This window comes from Onychomys torridus, chromosome 7 (genome assembly GCF_903995425.1).
Source record: "Onychomys torridus chromosome 7, mOncTor1.1, whole genome shotgun sequence".
NCBI classification, from domain to species: Eukaryota; Metazoa; Chordata; class Mammalia; order Rodentia; family Cricetidae; genus Onychomys; species Onychomys torridus.
The window spans coordinates 52,348,363-52,365,723 of NC_050449.1; the positions used below are offsets into that span (position 1 = coordinate 52,348,363).

General features: G+C 38.9%; 1 protein-coding gene across 9 annotated transcripts in view; it reads right to left on the bottom strand.

Annotated features, from left to right (window-relative positions):
• The window catches only part of Neo1 (neogenin 1), a 170,454-nt gene that overhangs the window by 44,521 nt on the left and 108,572 nt on the right, over positions 1 to 17,361 (bottom strand). For 6 of the 9 annotated variants that reach the window (XM_036194312.1, XM_036194310.1, XM_036194309.1 and 3 more), the window contains exons 8-11: positions 10,216 to 10,435; positions 5,982 to 6,136; positions 1,707 to 1,855; positions 1,077 to 1,215 (exon numbers count right to left, since the gene is read on the bottom strand). In XM_036194312.1, coding sequence (XP_036050205.1) covers positions 1,077 to 1,215; positions 1,707 to 1,855; positions 5,982 to 6,136; positions 10,216 to 10,435 — 663 coding nt within the window. The remainder of the gene's footprint in view (positions 1 to 1,076; positions 1,216 to 1,706; positions 1,856 to 5,981; positions 6,137 to 10,215; positions 10,436 to 17,361) is intronic. The other 3 variants (XM_036194313.1, XM_036194316.1, XM_036194311.1) reach the window with 1 other exon arrangement.

A 17,361-nucleotide genomic window follows, 5' to 3' on the forward strand; every position in this document is an offset into this window, starting at 1 on the left:
TTGGTACATGTGTCCTAAGAACAAGGGCAGGTTCCAACAAAACTAAAACCCAACAATCACATTTAAAAACTGCAATTTTGATATAAGTGTATTGACAGTATTCTATAGAGATGCTTTTGTTTCTACTGTCTAGGAACCAAAGATCATACATATTTTATATCCCATGTCTTTACTCTTTAGATGATCTTCCTCTAAGACTAATAATACATTTTGAGAATTGAGGTCAGCTTTTAAATGAAAAAAAAAAAAAAGTTGCAGAACTTCTCTCAATTTGACATGTCTGTTTGCTAGACTGAAGTTAAATTTTTGGGTAGGAAAACAATAGAGGCAAAGCTGTATCTCTGTTCATGGAATATAAACCAAGCACATATCTTGGCTTCTTTCCTAGTGATGAAATGTTCAATCATCTGCTTGAAAGAGTCAAACTATAGCTTCTAAAGCATGCATGTTTATATATATATGAGCTATATATACATAAACACATATTTTAAAAAAAAGAACACTCACTTTAGCTAAGTTTCATAGAACAGAGAGATACCCTTACACTAAGTACAGTGAACTGCTATTTTATTTCTTTTTAAAAACCCTGTTGATTTTGACCCATGTAATCAATCACTGGCAAGCTATAGTGTGAAAGTACTTCTGTTAGTCATGGGTAGTTTAAAATACAGCCACAAGTGAGAAATCAAACTGTCACAAAATATCTATTAAGGAAATAAATATGGCTGGCACATAGAGTAAGGCTAATCTTCCAAAAGTCATATAAAATGGTCTGTGCAGTGAACAAGCAACAGAATTTACCTATATGGAAGATGAAGACTGTACTAAAAATACCAAGAACCCATTTGGTATTGGATACCATATGCTCTGTGCTTTCTAGTGACAACAAAGCTGGTGATGCTGGTGCTACCTGAAGTTTACATGTAAGAAAAATACTCAAAAAAGTTAAGTGACTTGATCAGTAAGGGGTACAACAGGGATACAAACAGAACTTTCTTGACTTCAAAGCACATGATTTTACAACTGATAAGGGGCACTAAGAATTTTATTTTGTTGCAAAGGAAAAAAAAGCTCACCATCTGATAATGTTCGAACAGCAACATCTTGTGTGGAGACTCCAGGACCATGTTTATTGTAGGCCACCACTCGGAAACTATACTCTGTGTATTTTTTCAGTCCATTAATAGTGTGGGAGTGACTTGAAACATCAACATCCTTGAATGAAATAGAATACTGTGTGTGTATACACACACACATACACATACACACATGTGCGCACACTCATGCACATACACACACTCCTCAAGTCAAAAGAAATGCTACAAAATGACTAAACAAATTCTGCACAATACAGAGTTTTAACCCTCTTACAGAATATTATTTATAGCAAAAGCAGATTAGTTAATCATAAACAATAGCAATTTGTTTAGAAATATTATTTGACATTTAGTACCCCTTGCTGGTAAAAACTACAAAATAAATCTTAGCACAACGAAACAGATAGCATCAACATTTATTTCCTGTATCTCTTCCTTACCTTTGATTTCTAGTCCTCTAACTATTGAGCATTGGAAGATTGGGGGGGGGGGGTGAAGCACAGAACTAGCACATCTGTGCATGCTAGGCCACTGTTCTACCATTGTGCCATATCTCCAACCCTATAGTTTTTTAAACCAGTGGTTCCAAAAAACCACGTCATTTTATACCTGTTCTTTATCAGTCCCTTTTTCCATGTAGTACAATTTGTAATTTTGAATTTCCCCATTGCCGGACAGTGGTGTTTCCCATGTGACGGTGATAGAAGTAGGTGATGTTGCATAAGCTCGGATATTAGGTGCAGGACCAGGGAGCTGAACTGAAAAGAGAATTTGAAGAGCTCAAGATAGAAATCAGACTTACTGCAGTTCTCAACAACCACTCTCAGCAATACTGTCACAACGGCCGTGTTTTATACACAACAGAAGCTAAGATGACAACTGATTTGACTCAAGTATTTAGTATTTGCCTTTACGTAACTCAAAGCCAGATATTATCTATAAAGTATCTTCAATTTATTAAAAATAAGAAAAATACACAAAGGCACTCGGTTGTGGTTTACAAACTCATGAGTACGTATGTGTGTGTACACTCACTAGTAGAGACTGAAGGCCAGGGGTCAGTGTCAGATGTCTTCCTCTATCACTTTCTACTTTTATTGTTTGAGACAGGGTCTCACGCTGAACCTGAAGCTCACCAGGCTGGATGATCAGAACCCCTGGGATCCACTTGTCCCCCTTCCCACATCCTTTAGCTGGAATTGAGTTGTGTGTCCAGCTTTACGTGGGTGCTGAGGATCCAAACTCCGGTCCTTAGATTTGCACAACAAAAATCAATTACTGAGCTATCTTCCCAGCCCCAAATTCTGGTTTTGTAGAGGAATAAAGTAGCACATATAAGCAACCACCACTGGAAGATATCTTTCTTTTGTTGGGTGCTAAATAGGCCTACAAGGATGGGCAGAGGCCTCCTTCACAAAGAACTCCCAGTTTGGCACAGAAATCAGGCACATTAATAAATCCTGACAGATTCATATGGTGGTTGTAATGAAAGAGAAAAGAGTACAGGACTCTGCTGTGTGAAGAAGGCTGCTGAGGTAAGGAAAGGGAAAGGAAGGCTGGTGAAGACTTCTTGGCATTACAAACGAACAGTCTTCTCAGACAACAGGGAGAAAATTATTTGTTATTGGGGCAATCAGGAATAAGTGGAAAGACAATGTTATATGACTTGTATGTCTGTACCATAGAATGGATGTGGGAGAAATAATGTTCAAAACAAGAGTCAGACAGTGAAGAACCTTTGTTGTCCTGCTATACAGTTTGGATTCTTTTTGACAGGCAGTTAATTGGAGCACGACAGAAGCATAAACATCCTTCCATGTTTAAGGAAGGATGTGTGGACACATGCACAGAAGAGAAGCAGCAACACAACAAAACCAGTTAAAGGAACAGCTTCAGCTTTAGTAATAGTCACCATTAATTAGTATTATCGCCCCATTATTGATGAGTTTTGAGGTAAAGAAGCTTTCTAAGTGATGGGAAATTTATAATGGTGGAGCCAGAAGTCAGTCACTTTCTGAGTCTAGAAGACAGGACTTCATGGAGACCAATAAGGAGACTAGGACACCCTCCAATGGGACAAATGGTACTCTGTGGACCCGGAGTCTAACTTCCACAATGGCTCATATATCAACCCTTTCCTTCTGACCAAGAGTTCTCCACTGGTATAGGAATTTTAGCTAGCTGTCCATGCCTATACTTTGGGAGACATCTGCACTTGAAAGTAAGTTTTCTAGCACTAATGTCTCTATTATAGACACCAGATTTAAGGCCAAAGAAGGGAAAAATGTTAAAACAAATTAGCTTTCTCAAACAACAGCACTATGGCTTAAGATTTGTTTTGCTACAGAAGTAGAACTATCTCAATGTAGTTATTTTTAACAGTTGTTTGATTTATTTAGTCATGAACCATGCTATTTGTTCAACATGAACAGCACAGTTTGTGTAGACTGACAAGTGAGATTTGTCACATTTCTGTTGCTGTGGAAAACTTTCTTCTAACTTAACTAAAGAGAGAGGAAAACAAAATAGTTTACAAATTCTCTTGACATCACTTTCAATATACTCACTGGTTAAGCACAGGCAAATATGATCCTTTAAAAAGTTACTAATGATTCTTTCAAACCAGTTGTACAGTGGCACAATAAACAGAAGTTTTAAGTTGACTTATGAAGCTAATTAGGTAAAATACTTCCCAAAGGCAGCTAATTCAGCATTGCTTCCTCTCCATATGCCCCATACCTTGAAGAAGTGCAAGTCCCTCTTCGGCTGTCACATTATAAATTCCAAATGCCATCATCAAAACCGGTTGTTCCTCCTGCTTATAACCTCATTCAACTGCTCTTTCTTTTCTTTTCCCCCAGACTGGGTTTTTCTTTTAACAGTCCTGGTGGCTGTCCTGGAACTTGCTTTGTAGACGGGGCTGGCCTTGAACTCAGAGATCCACCTGCCTCTGCCTCCTGAGTGCTGGGATTAAAGGCATGTGCTACCACCACTCGACCTGACTGCTTTTTTTTTTTTTTTAAATATATTTATTTATTAAAACTTTTTTCATTTTACATACCAACCCCAGTTCCCCCTCCCTTCCCTTCTCCCGCCTCCTCACCTCCCTCCCACTCTACCCCCATCCACTCCTCAGAGTGGGTAAGGCTTCCCATGGTAGTCAACAACTGACTGCTCTTTTTTAACCAAAGCTCTTCAACAAATTACTGTGCTCTTTCCATGTGATGGCAGCACTTCACACTACTGTGTATTTAACTGCCTGTTTCCGGTACTAGGTTGTAAATTCCTTGTGGACAGAAGTCAAGCCTTGCTAATCTTGTAAGTCTGAACTGCCCCACACAGTAAAAGGCACACAGTGAGTATACAAGGCCACTTTTCCTTATGTTGTCTTTTTCACTTCTAAACTTGACAATGACACTTCTAGTTCAGTGGTTTTCAACAATCTGATCACAAAGTCTGGAATGTCCATGAAAGCTACAGACTCTTTCCAAGGGGAATGAGAATATATATATAGACACACAGATACTTTCATTTTCAGAAGGTTCACAGCCCCAGGACAGACTTCTGCTCAGAACAAATCCAGTGGTCCTTCCTCCATTGTCGTCATGACTCACTTTGCATGTGAACTGTTTGATCCTATTTCTGGGATTTGGGTCATGCAGCTTTCTTCCCCAAGAATGCTTGTGCTACGTCAAATGCTTTAAGGTCAACTCCAGGCCCCATCTTTCCTAGGATCCTTTCTATATTTTAATACAAATCCTTCCTTGCTCTTAAGTCTCGTTTGGTATATCTCATGTATGGTGCCTGCACTTAAAAGCCAATGATGGGTAATTGAGTCTGAAATCTAATGGATAATTTCCATACTTATCTGAACACAGTCATCTATGAAATTTAACACCCCTATTCTCTGTGACACTCTTCACAGCCCTCATGTTCTTGCCTAGCTTTGATTCACGATCTTCAGTATGTAGCACTACAGTGACCAAAGCCCTCTTCCCATATTTACTACTGTTTTCCCTCAAGGATAAATCTTATTTGTTCACCATCCCTGTATCTCTAGTATTTTGCATAGTATCTGGTATAAGATATAATTAGTATTTGTTAAGTAATTTGCTATAACATTAAAAATCGAAGGCTCCTACTTCTTACCTTTATTCCACCCATAAGTTCCTAAATTATTGTTATTCTATTATTGGTAAACTCATACATTTTTCTGAGCTCCCAGATAGGAGTTTCTACAAATAAAATCATATGCTCCCCACTAGAAAACAAAACAAACAAACAAAAAAAAACAGGGCTGGGCGGTGGTGGCACACGCTTGTAATCCCAGCACCCGGGAGGCAGAGGCAGGTGGATCTCTGTGAGTTCGAGGCCAGCCTGGTCTACAGAGCTAGTCCAGGACAGGCTCCAAAGCTACAGAGAAACCCTGTCTCGAAACCCCCCAAACAAACAAACAAAATACCATAAAAAACAAAGTCTTTTATATTTAAGCTCATGAACACAGAAAAGCTAGTGTAGGTACAATAAAAGTAAACTAGAGAATATTCTAAGGAGAACATGGCTTACTGTGAGAGGCAAAAGTTCAAAAATTTCAAGAGGGAAAATCATTATGACATTTCTTCCAAATACAGGCCTATAGTTTATAAAAGATCATACCGATACAAGAGTACAGAGGATCCGAAGAAAGGTTCGCAAGACTGCTGAACTCAGCCTCAAAGATCAGTGCAATGTGAACATGAAGGAAGTAGAAATTCACTGTTCCTTTACTTGCTAGTGTTTGACAGAAGTTCATTTGTCCATTCAGAAGGACATGAAGCAAGGAAAAAGCTGACAAGACTCCAAATCGCCCTCTAGGCGCGGCCAACACCGAGGTGAAAGACTTACCTTCAGGCTGTGTTTCTACCCGTAGCGGAGCTGAGCTCTCTCCAGAACCGTGCTTATTTTGAGCCATGACTCTGAAGATGTACACAGTTGCTGGCATTAAGTTTTGAATAGTCACCTGCATCTCTCCAGGCTGACTGGTATTCTCAACACGCTCCCTTTGGATAAAGAAGGGTTTTAAAAGAAACTGATCAATACAGCATATCTTTTGGATAGTTTCAATTTTCAGCTCATGAGGAAATCTAATTATTAAGCTACACTGACTCTCAAAAGTGAAACTCTTAGGGTTATCAAGCAGAACAGTGTATGGGAGTGGCAGAAGAGCAGACCATAAATACTCAACAAGCAGTGAGTGATCTTGATTAAACATTACGAATATCACTGACTATAACCAAATACACATATACAACTCAGCAGGGGTGTGTGTGTGTGTGTGTGTGTGTGTGTGTGTGTGTGTGTAAAACAAAGAGGCCATGAATAGGATGGGAGACAATTGGAAAAGCTGGGGGAAGAAAACAGAAGATGGAAACAATATAATTATATTTTCATTAAATAATTTTTTAAAAAGAAAAATGTATCAGTGAAACAAGTAGAGTAGCCACAGAATTTTTGTGTAAATTGTTATACTGTAATTGGCTAGGTCAGCTGAGAATATTATAGTAACAAAAATTACTCTTTAGGGATTGGGGATTTAGCTCAATGGTAGAGCGCTTGCCTAGCAAGCGCAAGGCCCAGGGTTCGATCCTCAGCTCCAAAAAAACATCAGAAGTGAACTTCTGCCCTCCAGGGTTCTCCCATTGTCCTTCCTCCCTCCTTCAATAAACGGCATTTGACATTAAAAAAAAAAAAGAAAGAAAAGAAAAAAAATACTGTTTAACAATAACTGAGATATCCACAATACTATTTGTCTTTGTCTAAACTTTTAAGTTACCAGATTTCGGGGAAGCTTATTAACTGACTTCTTATACTTTGAGGTTTCTGAAACTTGTTCTGATCACTGATGATTGTTTCTATTTAGCAGGAAGGACTATGCTTCCTACTAAATTAAAAGCTCTATAGTTCACAGATTCCGACTCACCTGTATACAAAATTTTAAACAAAGTATCTCCTCGAAAGACATTTGGGGTTATATTTTACTTTAAAATGAAGTAAAAGACTGTCTCATTCATTTTCACATACTACACAAACACTAGGCAGAATGTTCATACCCAGAAGGAGATTTACACACATATAGAATGAATAAACACGTGCCTTCTGATGCGAAAACTGTGTACCTTGTTTATTCCTCTTTGAAAGGTGGGGTAATGGGAGAAATCAGTGGTATTACTGAAACCTGGAACAAATTTCTATAGAATCATTGTTAAAACTGGTGTATTTTATAGTAAGACAGCGTTGGACAAGAAGCTGGGAAACTGAATTCCAGTTATAGAAGGGCTGTTAGCATGCCAAGAAACTATGATCAAGTCACTAGCTCTTTCTGAAACAGGGTGGGCAAACTTGTTTTCAGAAGTGCCAGATAGTAAATTCAAGCTTAGAGGCAAAACACTTGCTTAAAGAAAGTTTAAAGTCACTATTTTAAACAATTATTAGCTCCTGAGTCATAAAAATAGCAACTCTGATTTGGCCTTCTGTCCATAATATGCAACCCTAGAACTAGAGTAACAGCTCTAAAATGCTTTCTCCATCTTGAAAATGTTATCAATACTGGGAGTTAACTCTCAACTCTTCATTTAACAGCTAATACCAGAAAAGAACTGCTGTTTAAAATAGAGGCTTTGTTTAAAAAACAAAACAAAAAACAAAAACAAAACAAAACAAAACAAAACAAAAAAACAAAACAAAAAAAAAACCCGAGAGAACACTATTTCATAGGTAGAAAGAAAGGCAGGCAAAGGACCCTCTGGACTACACAATTTAGGTATCCAACAGAACTACTACTTTTGACCAAAGCATATAGTGACACCTGGTGGTTAAGTTTTTAAATGCAGAAGTAGAGAAATTTGCCTATAAAGCAGTGGCCTATATTCTTGCACTAATCAAGCTTACTGAAGTAATAAAAGTTAGCCTCTTAAAGAATCTTCTTCAATGTATTTGCCATTTTTGCCCCACCCACTCTAAGTCACTGCTCTCATCTTCATCCAGGCTATCAACAGCTTTTGTCTAGATTAATGTAACTTCTAATTAACATACTTTCTATCTCTCTGGTTTTTCTTTTTTCTTTTTTTTTTTCTTCTTCTCCTATTATAACCTTGAAAAGTACTCTCAAAATACTGTTAGTACAGTCAGGGGACACAATTGCTCAAGAGTCTAAAATGGTCCATTCTCATTTGATTTTGCCCAGATTCTTACTGGCATTTCAACAACTGGGTCCAAATGTGCACTATATTTTTAATCTCACACTAACTTCTACCAAAATCTCTGGTCAACGAGGTGAGCTCTAATGGTCTCATCATCCTCACACCAGACACAGAAATGGAACTCTTGTGCCCTGGTGTCTGTCACTGTAAATGTCCACCTAGTCCACTTCTAGCTGCCAAATGACATCATCAGATTTGTAAAATTTCCTGGAAATGTAACATAGGGCATGGAGATAAGCTGGCTCTAATACAGTGTAAAAGTGAATGGAAACTTGTATGTGGGCATTTAGGTGAGACATAAGGAGTACCATCTGAGTGTACGGACAAGAAGCCAGGCATAATTATTTGTTTGGAAAATGAATTTATGGTAGATGGATTAATAAAGGCAAAGTTCCTGCTGTAGAAACAACGTGTGTTATGCACAGGAATAACTATATGCCTTCTTCCCTTTGTAAATACATGACATCTGCAATAAGATGCCAACATCACCTGTGGGTTATTTTGACACTGATACCACAACTCCCTAAGATCATGCACTACTACTGCATCCTTCCACTCTGGGTGGGAGTTTGGGTTTTTCTTGGCAATTTTTTTTTTTGGGGGGGGAGATTTTATTTCTTATTTTTGGTGTTTTATTTTTTAGTTTTCTTTTGTTCTCAGCACTTACCACTCTCTAAACTTCCTCTTGTTTTATTTAATGTCTTTTGTGTTCAGTAATATTGTACACCTTTTTACGAATAGGACAGTTTCCTTATCTTTGTAAAACCCCAAGCAGGAAGTTTTAGGAAGCATTATCCAACGAGCAGTCCAATCTATCAAGATAAAATTATGTTACTGAAACTTGTGAGGGGTGAAATTACTGGGTCCTGTACCTGCTGAGCTTGGTAGTCTTAAGCTGAGCACAATGAAAGAACCTACAACAGTCAGCAGGTGAAATGGGTTTTTCACAGAGTTCATAATTTGGTGGGGAAATCAATATAAATACACATCAAACCTTAAAACTTGATCTCATATTACTATAGTCAATTGTCAATATTAGTGGTTTCAATACATATGGAGAGTAACAGCATTGTGCCAAGGCAGAGACTGTCCTGGGAGGGTTTTATGGGGCTTAAAACTGGTAAAGGGGGATTAAGGCATGCAGCATTATCTGGGAAGAGGATAGAAGACACCAGGGAGACTGGAACAAAGGCTTTAGTGGTTAAGTAGACTGGCTTCACTAGAAAATGATTTAATTGAGAAGAAAGGAAAATGAAGGTACACAGATAATAAAGTCAGGCTACGGATAGTGGTCTGGAGATTCTAGACCTCCTCCTGTAGCAATATGAGCTCTTGAGATGGGTGGAGATACCAGGGAAGTTACCAACAATGCTGTCTCAGGGAAATTACTCTTAAGTACTCTTGTGACATCAAAGAGACCCTGTAGATACAGAACTACATTCATTTGACTAATAAACCTATTTTAATCTCTACACTCTGCTGAATGAATCTTATGAGAAAGATATATAGTTCTGGAGTTAGAGATATGTTTCAGTGGCAGTGTTTATCTACCATATATACTGATTTGATTTGGACTGAATCCCTGAACTACAAACAGAAATCAAAACATACCAGCACAGTCCTGGCTGCATCTGAATGTTTCTACCTAAATAGCTCCATCTGCTTTCTTCCATTATTTCAGAAAGGTAGGAAAAAATACTACAACTTCAGTATGCTTGAAGTTTATATAACGACCCAAATGACTTTAGGGAAGACACATTTCAATAATCTTATTTTCTAGACTGGAAATTGGTACAAACCTGTACAATAAAGCAGGGTGAATATAACCAGGCAGGAGTGTAAGAAGATGCAGCCCACTGGCTAAATATACAGGCACTTACCTAGCAATCCCTTCTTTGGTGTAGAATACAGAATAGGTGAGATTGTCTCCATGAGGATCTGAAGCAGGTGTACGCCATGTCAATTTGATGAAGCGGGTAGAGACCAGGGAGGCCACGACATCCCGAGGAGCTGAAGGCAGTGGTCCCGTTGTGGCTGGTGCTAGATGGTCAGTAGTGGCACTGGTCAGTGAAGTGGGAGGTAATGTTGGGATGGCAACATCTTGTCATGTGCAAACATTGGGGAATATGAAGGGCAAACCACGACGGTTTTTAAAAAGAGAACAGAAAAACAAAAAACAAAAAAAGAAATAAACAAAACCACGATGGGAAACAAAATAAAATGAATGAACATAAAAAAGGCCATTAAACTGAAGGCCAACATGCAGGCCTGGGGTAACTACTGCAAACTTATGGGGATATTCGAGACATACCACTGTAGAACAACCAGATTTTCTGATCTGATAAGGGTTGGGGGTAAGGGACAGGGAAGTGACAGCTGAGAATAACACATCTCAAAGGACACAGCAGTCTTTTCTTTTCTTTTTTTTTTGTTTTTTTTGAGACAGGTTTTCTCTGTAGCTTTGGAGGCTGTCCTGGAACTCGCTTTGTAGACCAGGCTGGCCTTGAACTCACAGAGATCCACCTGACTCTGCCTCCTGAGTGCTGGGATTACAGGAGTGCGCCACCACTGCCCGGTGGTAATTTTCTTAATATTGAAAGCAGCATGCAGGATCTGTCAAACTTTGCATATAACTCTCACAGTTTGGTGGACCTCAGTATTTTCTACCTTATCAAAATACGGAAAACCTATCTATAATGACTATAGTATAGACAATCCTCATTATACTCAACAAAAGGCCCCAAGGGAAAGTCTGCGGAGGGGGAGTATATAACTTCGATATAGAAATAGGTATGTTTTCCAGGAGATTAGAAATCTAAACCTTCAACTTTAATCTTACACTCTGTTTTCCATATTGGCAATACCCAGGAAAGTGACAACCTTCCTCATCTTGATAAATTATACTTCATTTCTCATGATGTCAATTCATTTAACTGTAACACTCTACAAAATTGAGTCAAAGATTCCAAGATCACAAAAACAGTACAGGTAACTTGGGATCCTCTGCAGGATCTTCACAGTGATGCACATTAAGTAGCTATGGACATGAGGTACTGGGTGAGAGAGGAAGCAGCGGCACTAAGCAGCCCAGCTGACCTGCTCTTCCTTTCTAATTTTAGAAATTCTACTACTCGTACTCAACCTAAATCTTCCTTTTTAGAGACAGACGTACAAGTTTAATCTCACCCCACCACCATGCCTGAGAGAAGGTCTCACATATTTCAAAAAAGTTACTGTAAACTTCCTGGGGCAGCTGATAGAAAATAAGCAGGGAGGAAAACAATTAGTAGACTTTGTTTTTCCCACAGCCACCCATTTGGTGGAGACTGAACCCAGGGCCTCCAGGGGGCCAGATAAGCATTCTATCTTACTTAGTTTTGAAATGAGTGGGCGAGGAGAAGGCAACAGTCTTTTTTTTTTTTTTTTCCCAGAGCTGAGGACCGAACCCAGGGCCTTGCGCTTGCTAGGCAAGCGCTCTACGCCTGAGCTAAACCCCCAACTCCAAGGCAACAGTCTTTTAGAAGTATGCGAGCATTTTCCATTTGGAACTCTCCATCTTTACGTGGACCAGTAAATCATTACAACAAGTCTGCAATCTGTACTACTACACTGTCTTCATCTTACAGAGGATGGCACTCTGGAGCTAAAATCACTTGTCCTGGGTCATAGCAAGCAGTGGAGTAGTAAACCTAACTTTGACTTGTAGTTTAAAAGGCCTCTGAATTTAGCCAACAGGAGAAAGGAAATAATTTCTAGTTTGGATATGTCACTCGTGTCATTTGGGCAAATCACTTCCTTTTTCCTGCTCCTCTCCTCTTTGTGTCTACCTCCATGGAAAAGTTAGTCTATTAAAATGTAAGATTATTAAGTTTTCCTTCAGCTCTAAGTACACACTTCACTGAGACACATATCAATATGGCAAGTCAAGTTTGAATAGCCACTGAGAACTTATTCTTGTCCTGTATGCCTTGATAGGCATGTTGCCTCAGAGGAAATATATACCTCTCATTCACAGCCTTCAGAGTTCTTTTCTTTTATGTCAGTTTGTTTATCTAACAGCTTAGGATGGGGTGGAAATGATGGAGGAAAGAATTAAGAACTTCCAGGTTTCTGGCTTGGCAGACTGGGCTGATGGAGGAAGAAATATTAATGAAGACAATACACTGAGGGGTAGATGATGAGTTGGTTTGTCTTAGGTAACAATCAAATACCTATACGAGAAATGTACACAGGCAGTTACAGATATGGATCTGGTTACTATAAAAAAAAGTCACTAAAAACCTTTACAGGGTTCAAAGAGTAACCTGAACACCGTTGCTTCTAAAACATATAAATACACTTTCAAATGTTATCTGACTTACTAAGCCCCATTTTCTTCTTATTTACTGGCGGGAGAGCAGAGTTAGTTCATTATATGAGAGACAATAATGTCTACTGAGAAGAGACCTGGATTGAACACAGAGATCCATGTTCAAACCCTGACCCTGAAACTTCCTAATAATGTGAGCATGACAAGTCAGTGTTCTGTGCCAGTTTCCCTATCTATAAATTGGGAGCAGTAGCACTCCCTACCCATGTTCCATACAACAGGAACCTAATGAATGCTAAACAAGAAAGTACATGTGTAACTAGCTTTGAAAGGGCTATGTGCACAATACTTCCTACATTTGAGTGGGGTATGAAAGCAGCTAGGGAGTTAATGTAAGCAGGGGAAAGCAGGTGAAGGGTATAATGGGTGAATGACTCAGACTGGGAAGTTTGGTTGCCCTGCTGAACTTCTAATGCACAGATCAGTAATTCATTAACATCCCACAGCACTTACTTACACCATCCATATGCACACTGTTATCACCTTGTATGAACCTACAAGCTCCTTATGGACAAAATCTCTACTTGCTTCATCTTATAACCACTCACTCACTCTGTCTACTTTAGGTAACCAATAGATTTATAATATTAAATTAATAAATGGAAGAAAATTCAGGGACGTTTCAATAGAGACCAATGTTTCTAAAAGCTCATTCAACATTTTGATCTTTTTAACTAAGCACATATACATAACATTATATAATAAAACTAAATAGTCAAGGTAGACATTTTATTTCATGTACATCCAATCAAAGTGTAAATACCATATTACTGTAATAACGTAAACAATCACTCATTGATTAAAGGGGGGGGGGAATCTATGCATATTGCAGCTCCCCTTCCCATGTGGGTTCTATGTCATAGTTAAGCAGGTGAGGAAGATTGATGTGACCACAGAGAATCAACTAAGAACTAGGGTATACCAGCATTCACAGCAAAATAGTACAGACTGGGACTCTGGACTTCTGGCAGGAAGGTTTGAGGAGGATGACAAAAATCTCATCCCCAACAGCAATGATAAAACTGGACAAAAATGCCCAGACTTGAACTTGACCAAAGGCACAAAACAAGCCAAGATGCTGTGGAATAATCCTCCTGTACACTTGTGAAGACGCACTATTCTCATTGTTAATAAAAATGACTGATAGTTAAGCAGGATTTTCAGGGCAGAGGGAATGCTCGGGAGAAGAAAGGGGAGAAGTCTGAGGAGATGCAGAGGTGATGCCAGGAGATGCAGAACTAGCAGGATGGGAAATACTTACATGAGGTAAATGAGCCTTGGAGCAGGACATAGATTAATAGAAAAGGGTTAATTTAATCTCTAACAGCTAGCAAAAAACAAGATTAAGCTATTGGCCTAGCATTTATAAAAAATTAATATTAAGTCTCTGTGTGGTTATTTGGGGGAACAGCTGGCAGGACAGAAAAGTGAGCCTACACCAAGAAGCATTTGTTAATGGAAACTATAACATTTCAGGTAAAAACAGTGTCTGGGTTATCATCCCATCTTTGCTCAAGTGACCAATCAGAATAAAGAAGGCTCTGAAAGTCGATGGTTTTGCCGCTATTGTTAGAGAGGGCTCACTGGTAGGAAGAGCTAGTACTTCCTAGCCTGAGGTGATCTTTTAGGGGCAATGGACAATTCACCAGCCATGGAACATGGTATTTCATGAGGTAAGAAAGTGATAAGAAAGCTGGATAAGCACTCAACACATCCCAGATGACTAGAAGCAATGTGTAGATGATCCAGACATAAACGGTCCAAGCCATCCATGTAACCCTGGTCAGTGGAAGCCATGTGTGTTAGTCAAGAGACAAGCAAGATCACCCAGCACAAAATAAAGGCTGAGGCTGCCTGAAAAATAACTCAAAGTTTGAAGGTATTCCCCAAATCAGATCTACCAGCCAAGAGCTTCAAGAATTTGGACATAATTTCAGACTAATTTTTGGCTAACTAATAATTTAAAATAGAGTAGAGGTGCTGGGTGTGGTAGCACATGGCTGTAACCCTAGCCCTTGGGAGGCCGAGGAAGGAAGACCATGAGTTCAAGCCAGTCCAGGCCAGGATGGGTACATAGTAAGTCCTGTAGCAACAAAAACCAAGTAGATGTTATCCCTAGAAAACTGTACATAGCCTCCTAGGAAAATAGAAAAAGAAAATAAACATAAAAACTTAGCTATGGGGCTGAAGAGATGGTTCAGTGGTTAAAAGTATTGGGTGCTATTCCAGAGGACCTGGGTTCAATTCCTACCACCCACATGGCAGCTCACAACCATCTGTTACTGTAGTCCCAGGGAATCTGATGTCCTCTTCTGACCTTTGCAGCATCCATCACACAAGTGATGCACAGACAAATGTACAAGCAAAACACATAAAATAATAAAATAAGTAAAAATTTGAAGAAACATTAAAAGGCTAAGCTATCCATTAGTGGTTGTACACTCTGAGAAACAAGTAGTCCAGGCAAGTCACTAACAAAGACAGCAGCAAATGCCAGGAGTGTGAGGGCGAACGGTCAGAATGCAGAGTTGCTTCTGTATCACCTGATGCATGCAGCTCAGAAAGCAAGCATGACACAAACTCGGGGGCAAAACGGCAGTCAGCATGAAATGTCTCACAAGGGCCTCAAACGGTAGATCTAAAAACAACTTTAAAGTACTTGTTTAAACACATTCTAAGAACTAAAGGAGATGCTAAGAACTACCCAGGGTTTCAGTTTACCTTACTTATAGGCTAACATGCTGACCTATTAGCATTCATGGGCACTGAAGAAGACACGATAAAGAATCTTCTTCCTCAGAGATGGCAGCAGCCAGAACTCCCTATAGGTTGCTATCAGTCCTCTCCAGCCCAATGCCCTGCACCTGTAGTAGTTTGCTACTAAAGAGAAGCCCAGTATTCATCACTTTTACAGCAAGCCCTAGACAATGAACATACTTGCAGTGGACATCTAATTTAACTCTTCTATGGTCTGAAAACACTTTGTATGATTTCAGGATTTAAATTTCACTGGGCCATCTCTGTGATCCAGCATATAACGTGCTCTGGTGATGCTCCACGCATGGAATGAATCTAGAACTGCTGGACAGACTGTATGGTGTCAGTTAGGTCAAGTTGGTTCATAGGTTATCTGTAAGTATTCTAAAGCTTTTCAAATTCTGCCTAATCATTTTTCTGGTTTTGAGTTTTATTATTAGATTATGTATTTCTTCTTCAAACATAAGTATAAATGCATATGCATCTAACGAAAGAGTCCCAAAACACAAGACACAAAACAAGATAGAATTCGAGGAAATCCAAGAAAAACCCAAATATCTGGAAATTAACCAACAAACAACATGCTGCCAAACAACTCTAGGGTCAAAAGAAAAAAGGAAGGAAAAAGAAAAGAAAAATCTCAAGGAAATAATTTCAAATACTATCAACTGAATAAAAACAAAATATGTTGAGCTAAAGCTAATGTAGTAGTTACAAGAAAAATGACTTTAAATAGCAATAACAGAAGTCTCAAGTGAGTGTCTATGCTTCTACTACAGAAATAAGGCTGAATAGGAAATGAAGAGAAGATGAGTTCCTACCCTGACTGTCCTCGGTGATGAACTGTTATTCGGAAATTGAAGCTAGAATAAATCCTTTCCTTCCCAAGTTGCTTTGGTCATGGTGTTTCATTACAGCAATAGCAACGCTAATTAGGACACTGATATTGAATCTTATTTACTTACTTAATTCTATTAGTAGATTTTTATATTGTATATAAAAGCAAGAAATGTAAGCAGAATTTTATTGGCAGTTTCTTAAAAAGAATAAATCAATCTTTTTTTTAGAATGTGTAAGTAGGCTGGTAAGAAGACTCACTGGTAAAGGTACTTGCTGCAAAGCCTGATGACCTGGGTTTAATCCCTGGGGTCCAGCCTAGTAGGCATTGCTGTATGATCTTCCTGGCTCCCTGCACAAAAACGACCCTTTCAGCTTCTTAGTTCACAATGCTTCCACATCTAGAGCAACAGACACAGGCCAGTCTGGGACCGACAGCTTTACTTGACTAACAAAGTACATATACCTGAAGCTGTTTCCAAAGGTGGAAGTCATTAAATTCTATGCTGGGCATGTTGCCCTTGGTTAAGAAGATCCAATTATTCTAATTTGACACCTACTTTAAATTATTGAAGTGAGTTGTGAGTAGGCACATTTAAATTTTCACTATGGAATGCAAAATATGATTTTTTGTTTTTGTTTTTAATTTCTAAATTCCTTCAAAAGGAAATGTTCTTTCTCTGTAGCCCTTTATTTCTTTCTGAAAAGAACTCTATTTTATTGGTAAGTCCTAGGGATGCTCATGGTAACTTTGCCTAGAACTGGGTGAGATCTACATGATGCATGTTAACTCTAAATACAGCTGGAGTGTTAACAAAGGTACAGTTCAACACAGCATCACATGTGTGAAATGTCAGCAGGTATGAAAGAAGGAAAAGGAAGAAAGAGAGAGAGAGAGGAAGAGAGAAGGGGAAAAGGGGAGGAGGGAGAGAGGGGGGAGAGGAAGAGAGGGCAATTCTACAGGAGAAAAATTCTATTTTTGCTAATGTAACACTTCTAAATCTTATTTATGAAATTTTTTTACCCCTAGACAGTAATCAGTTTCAGGAACCCTAGATTAAAT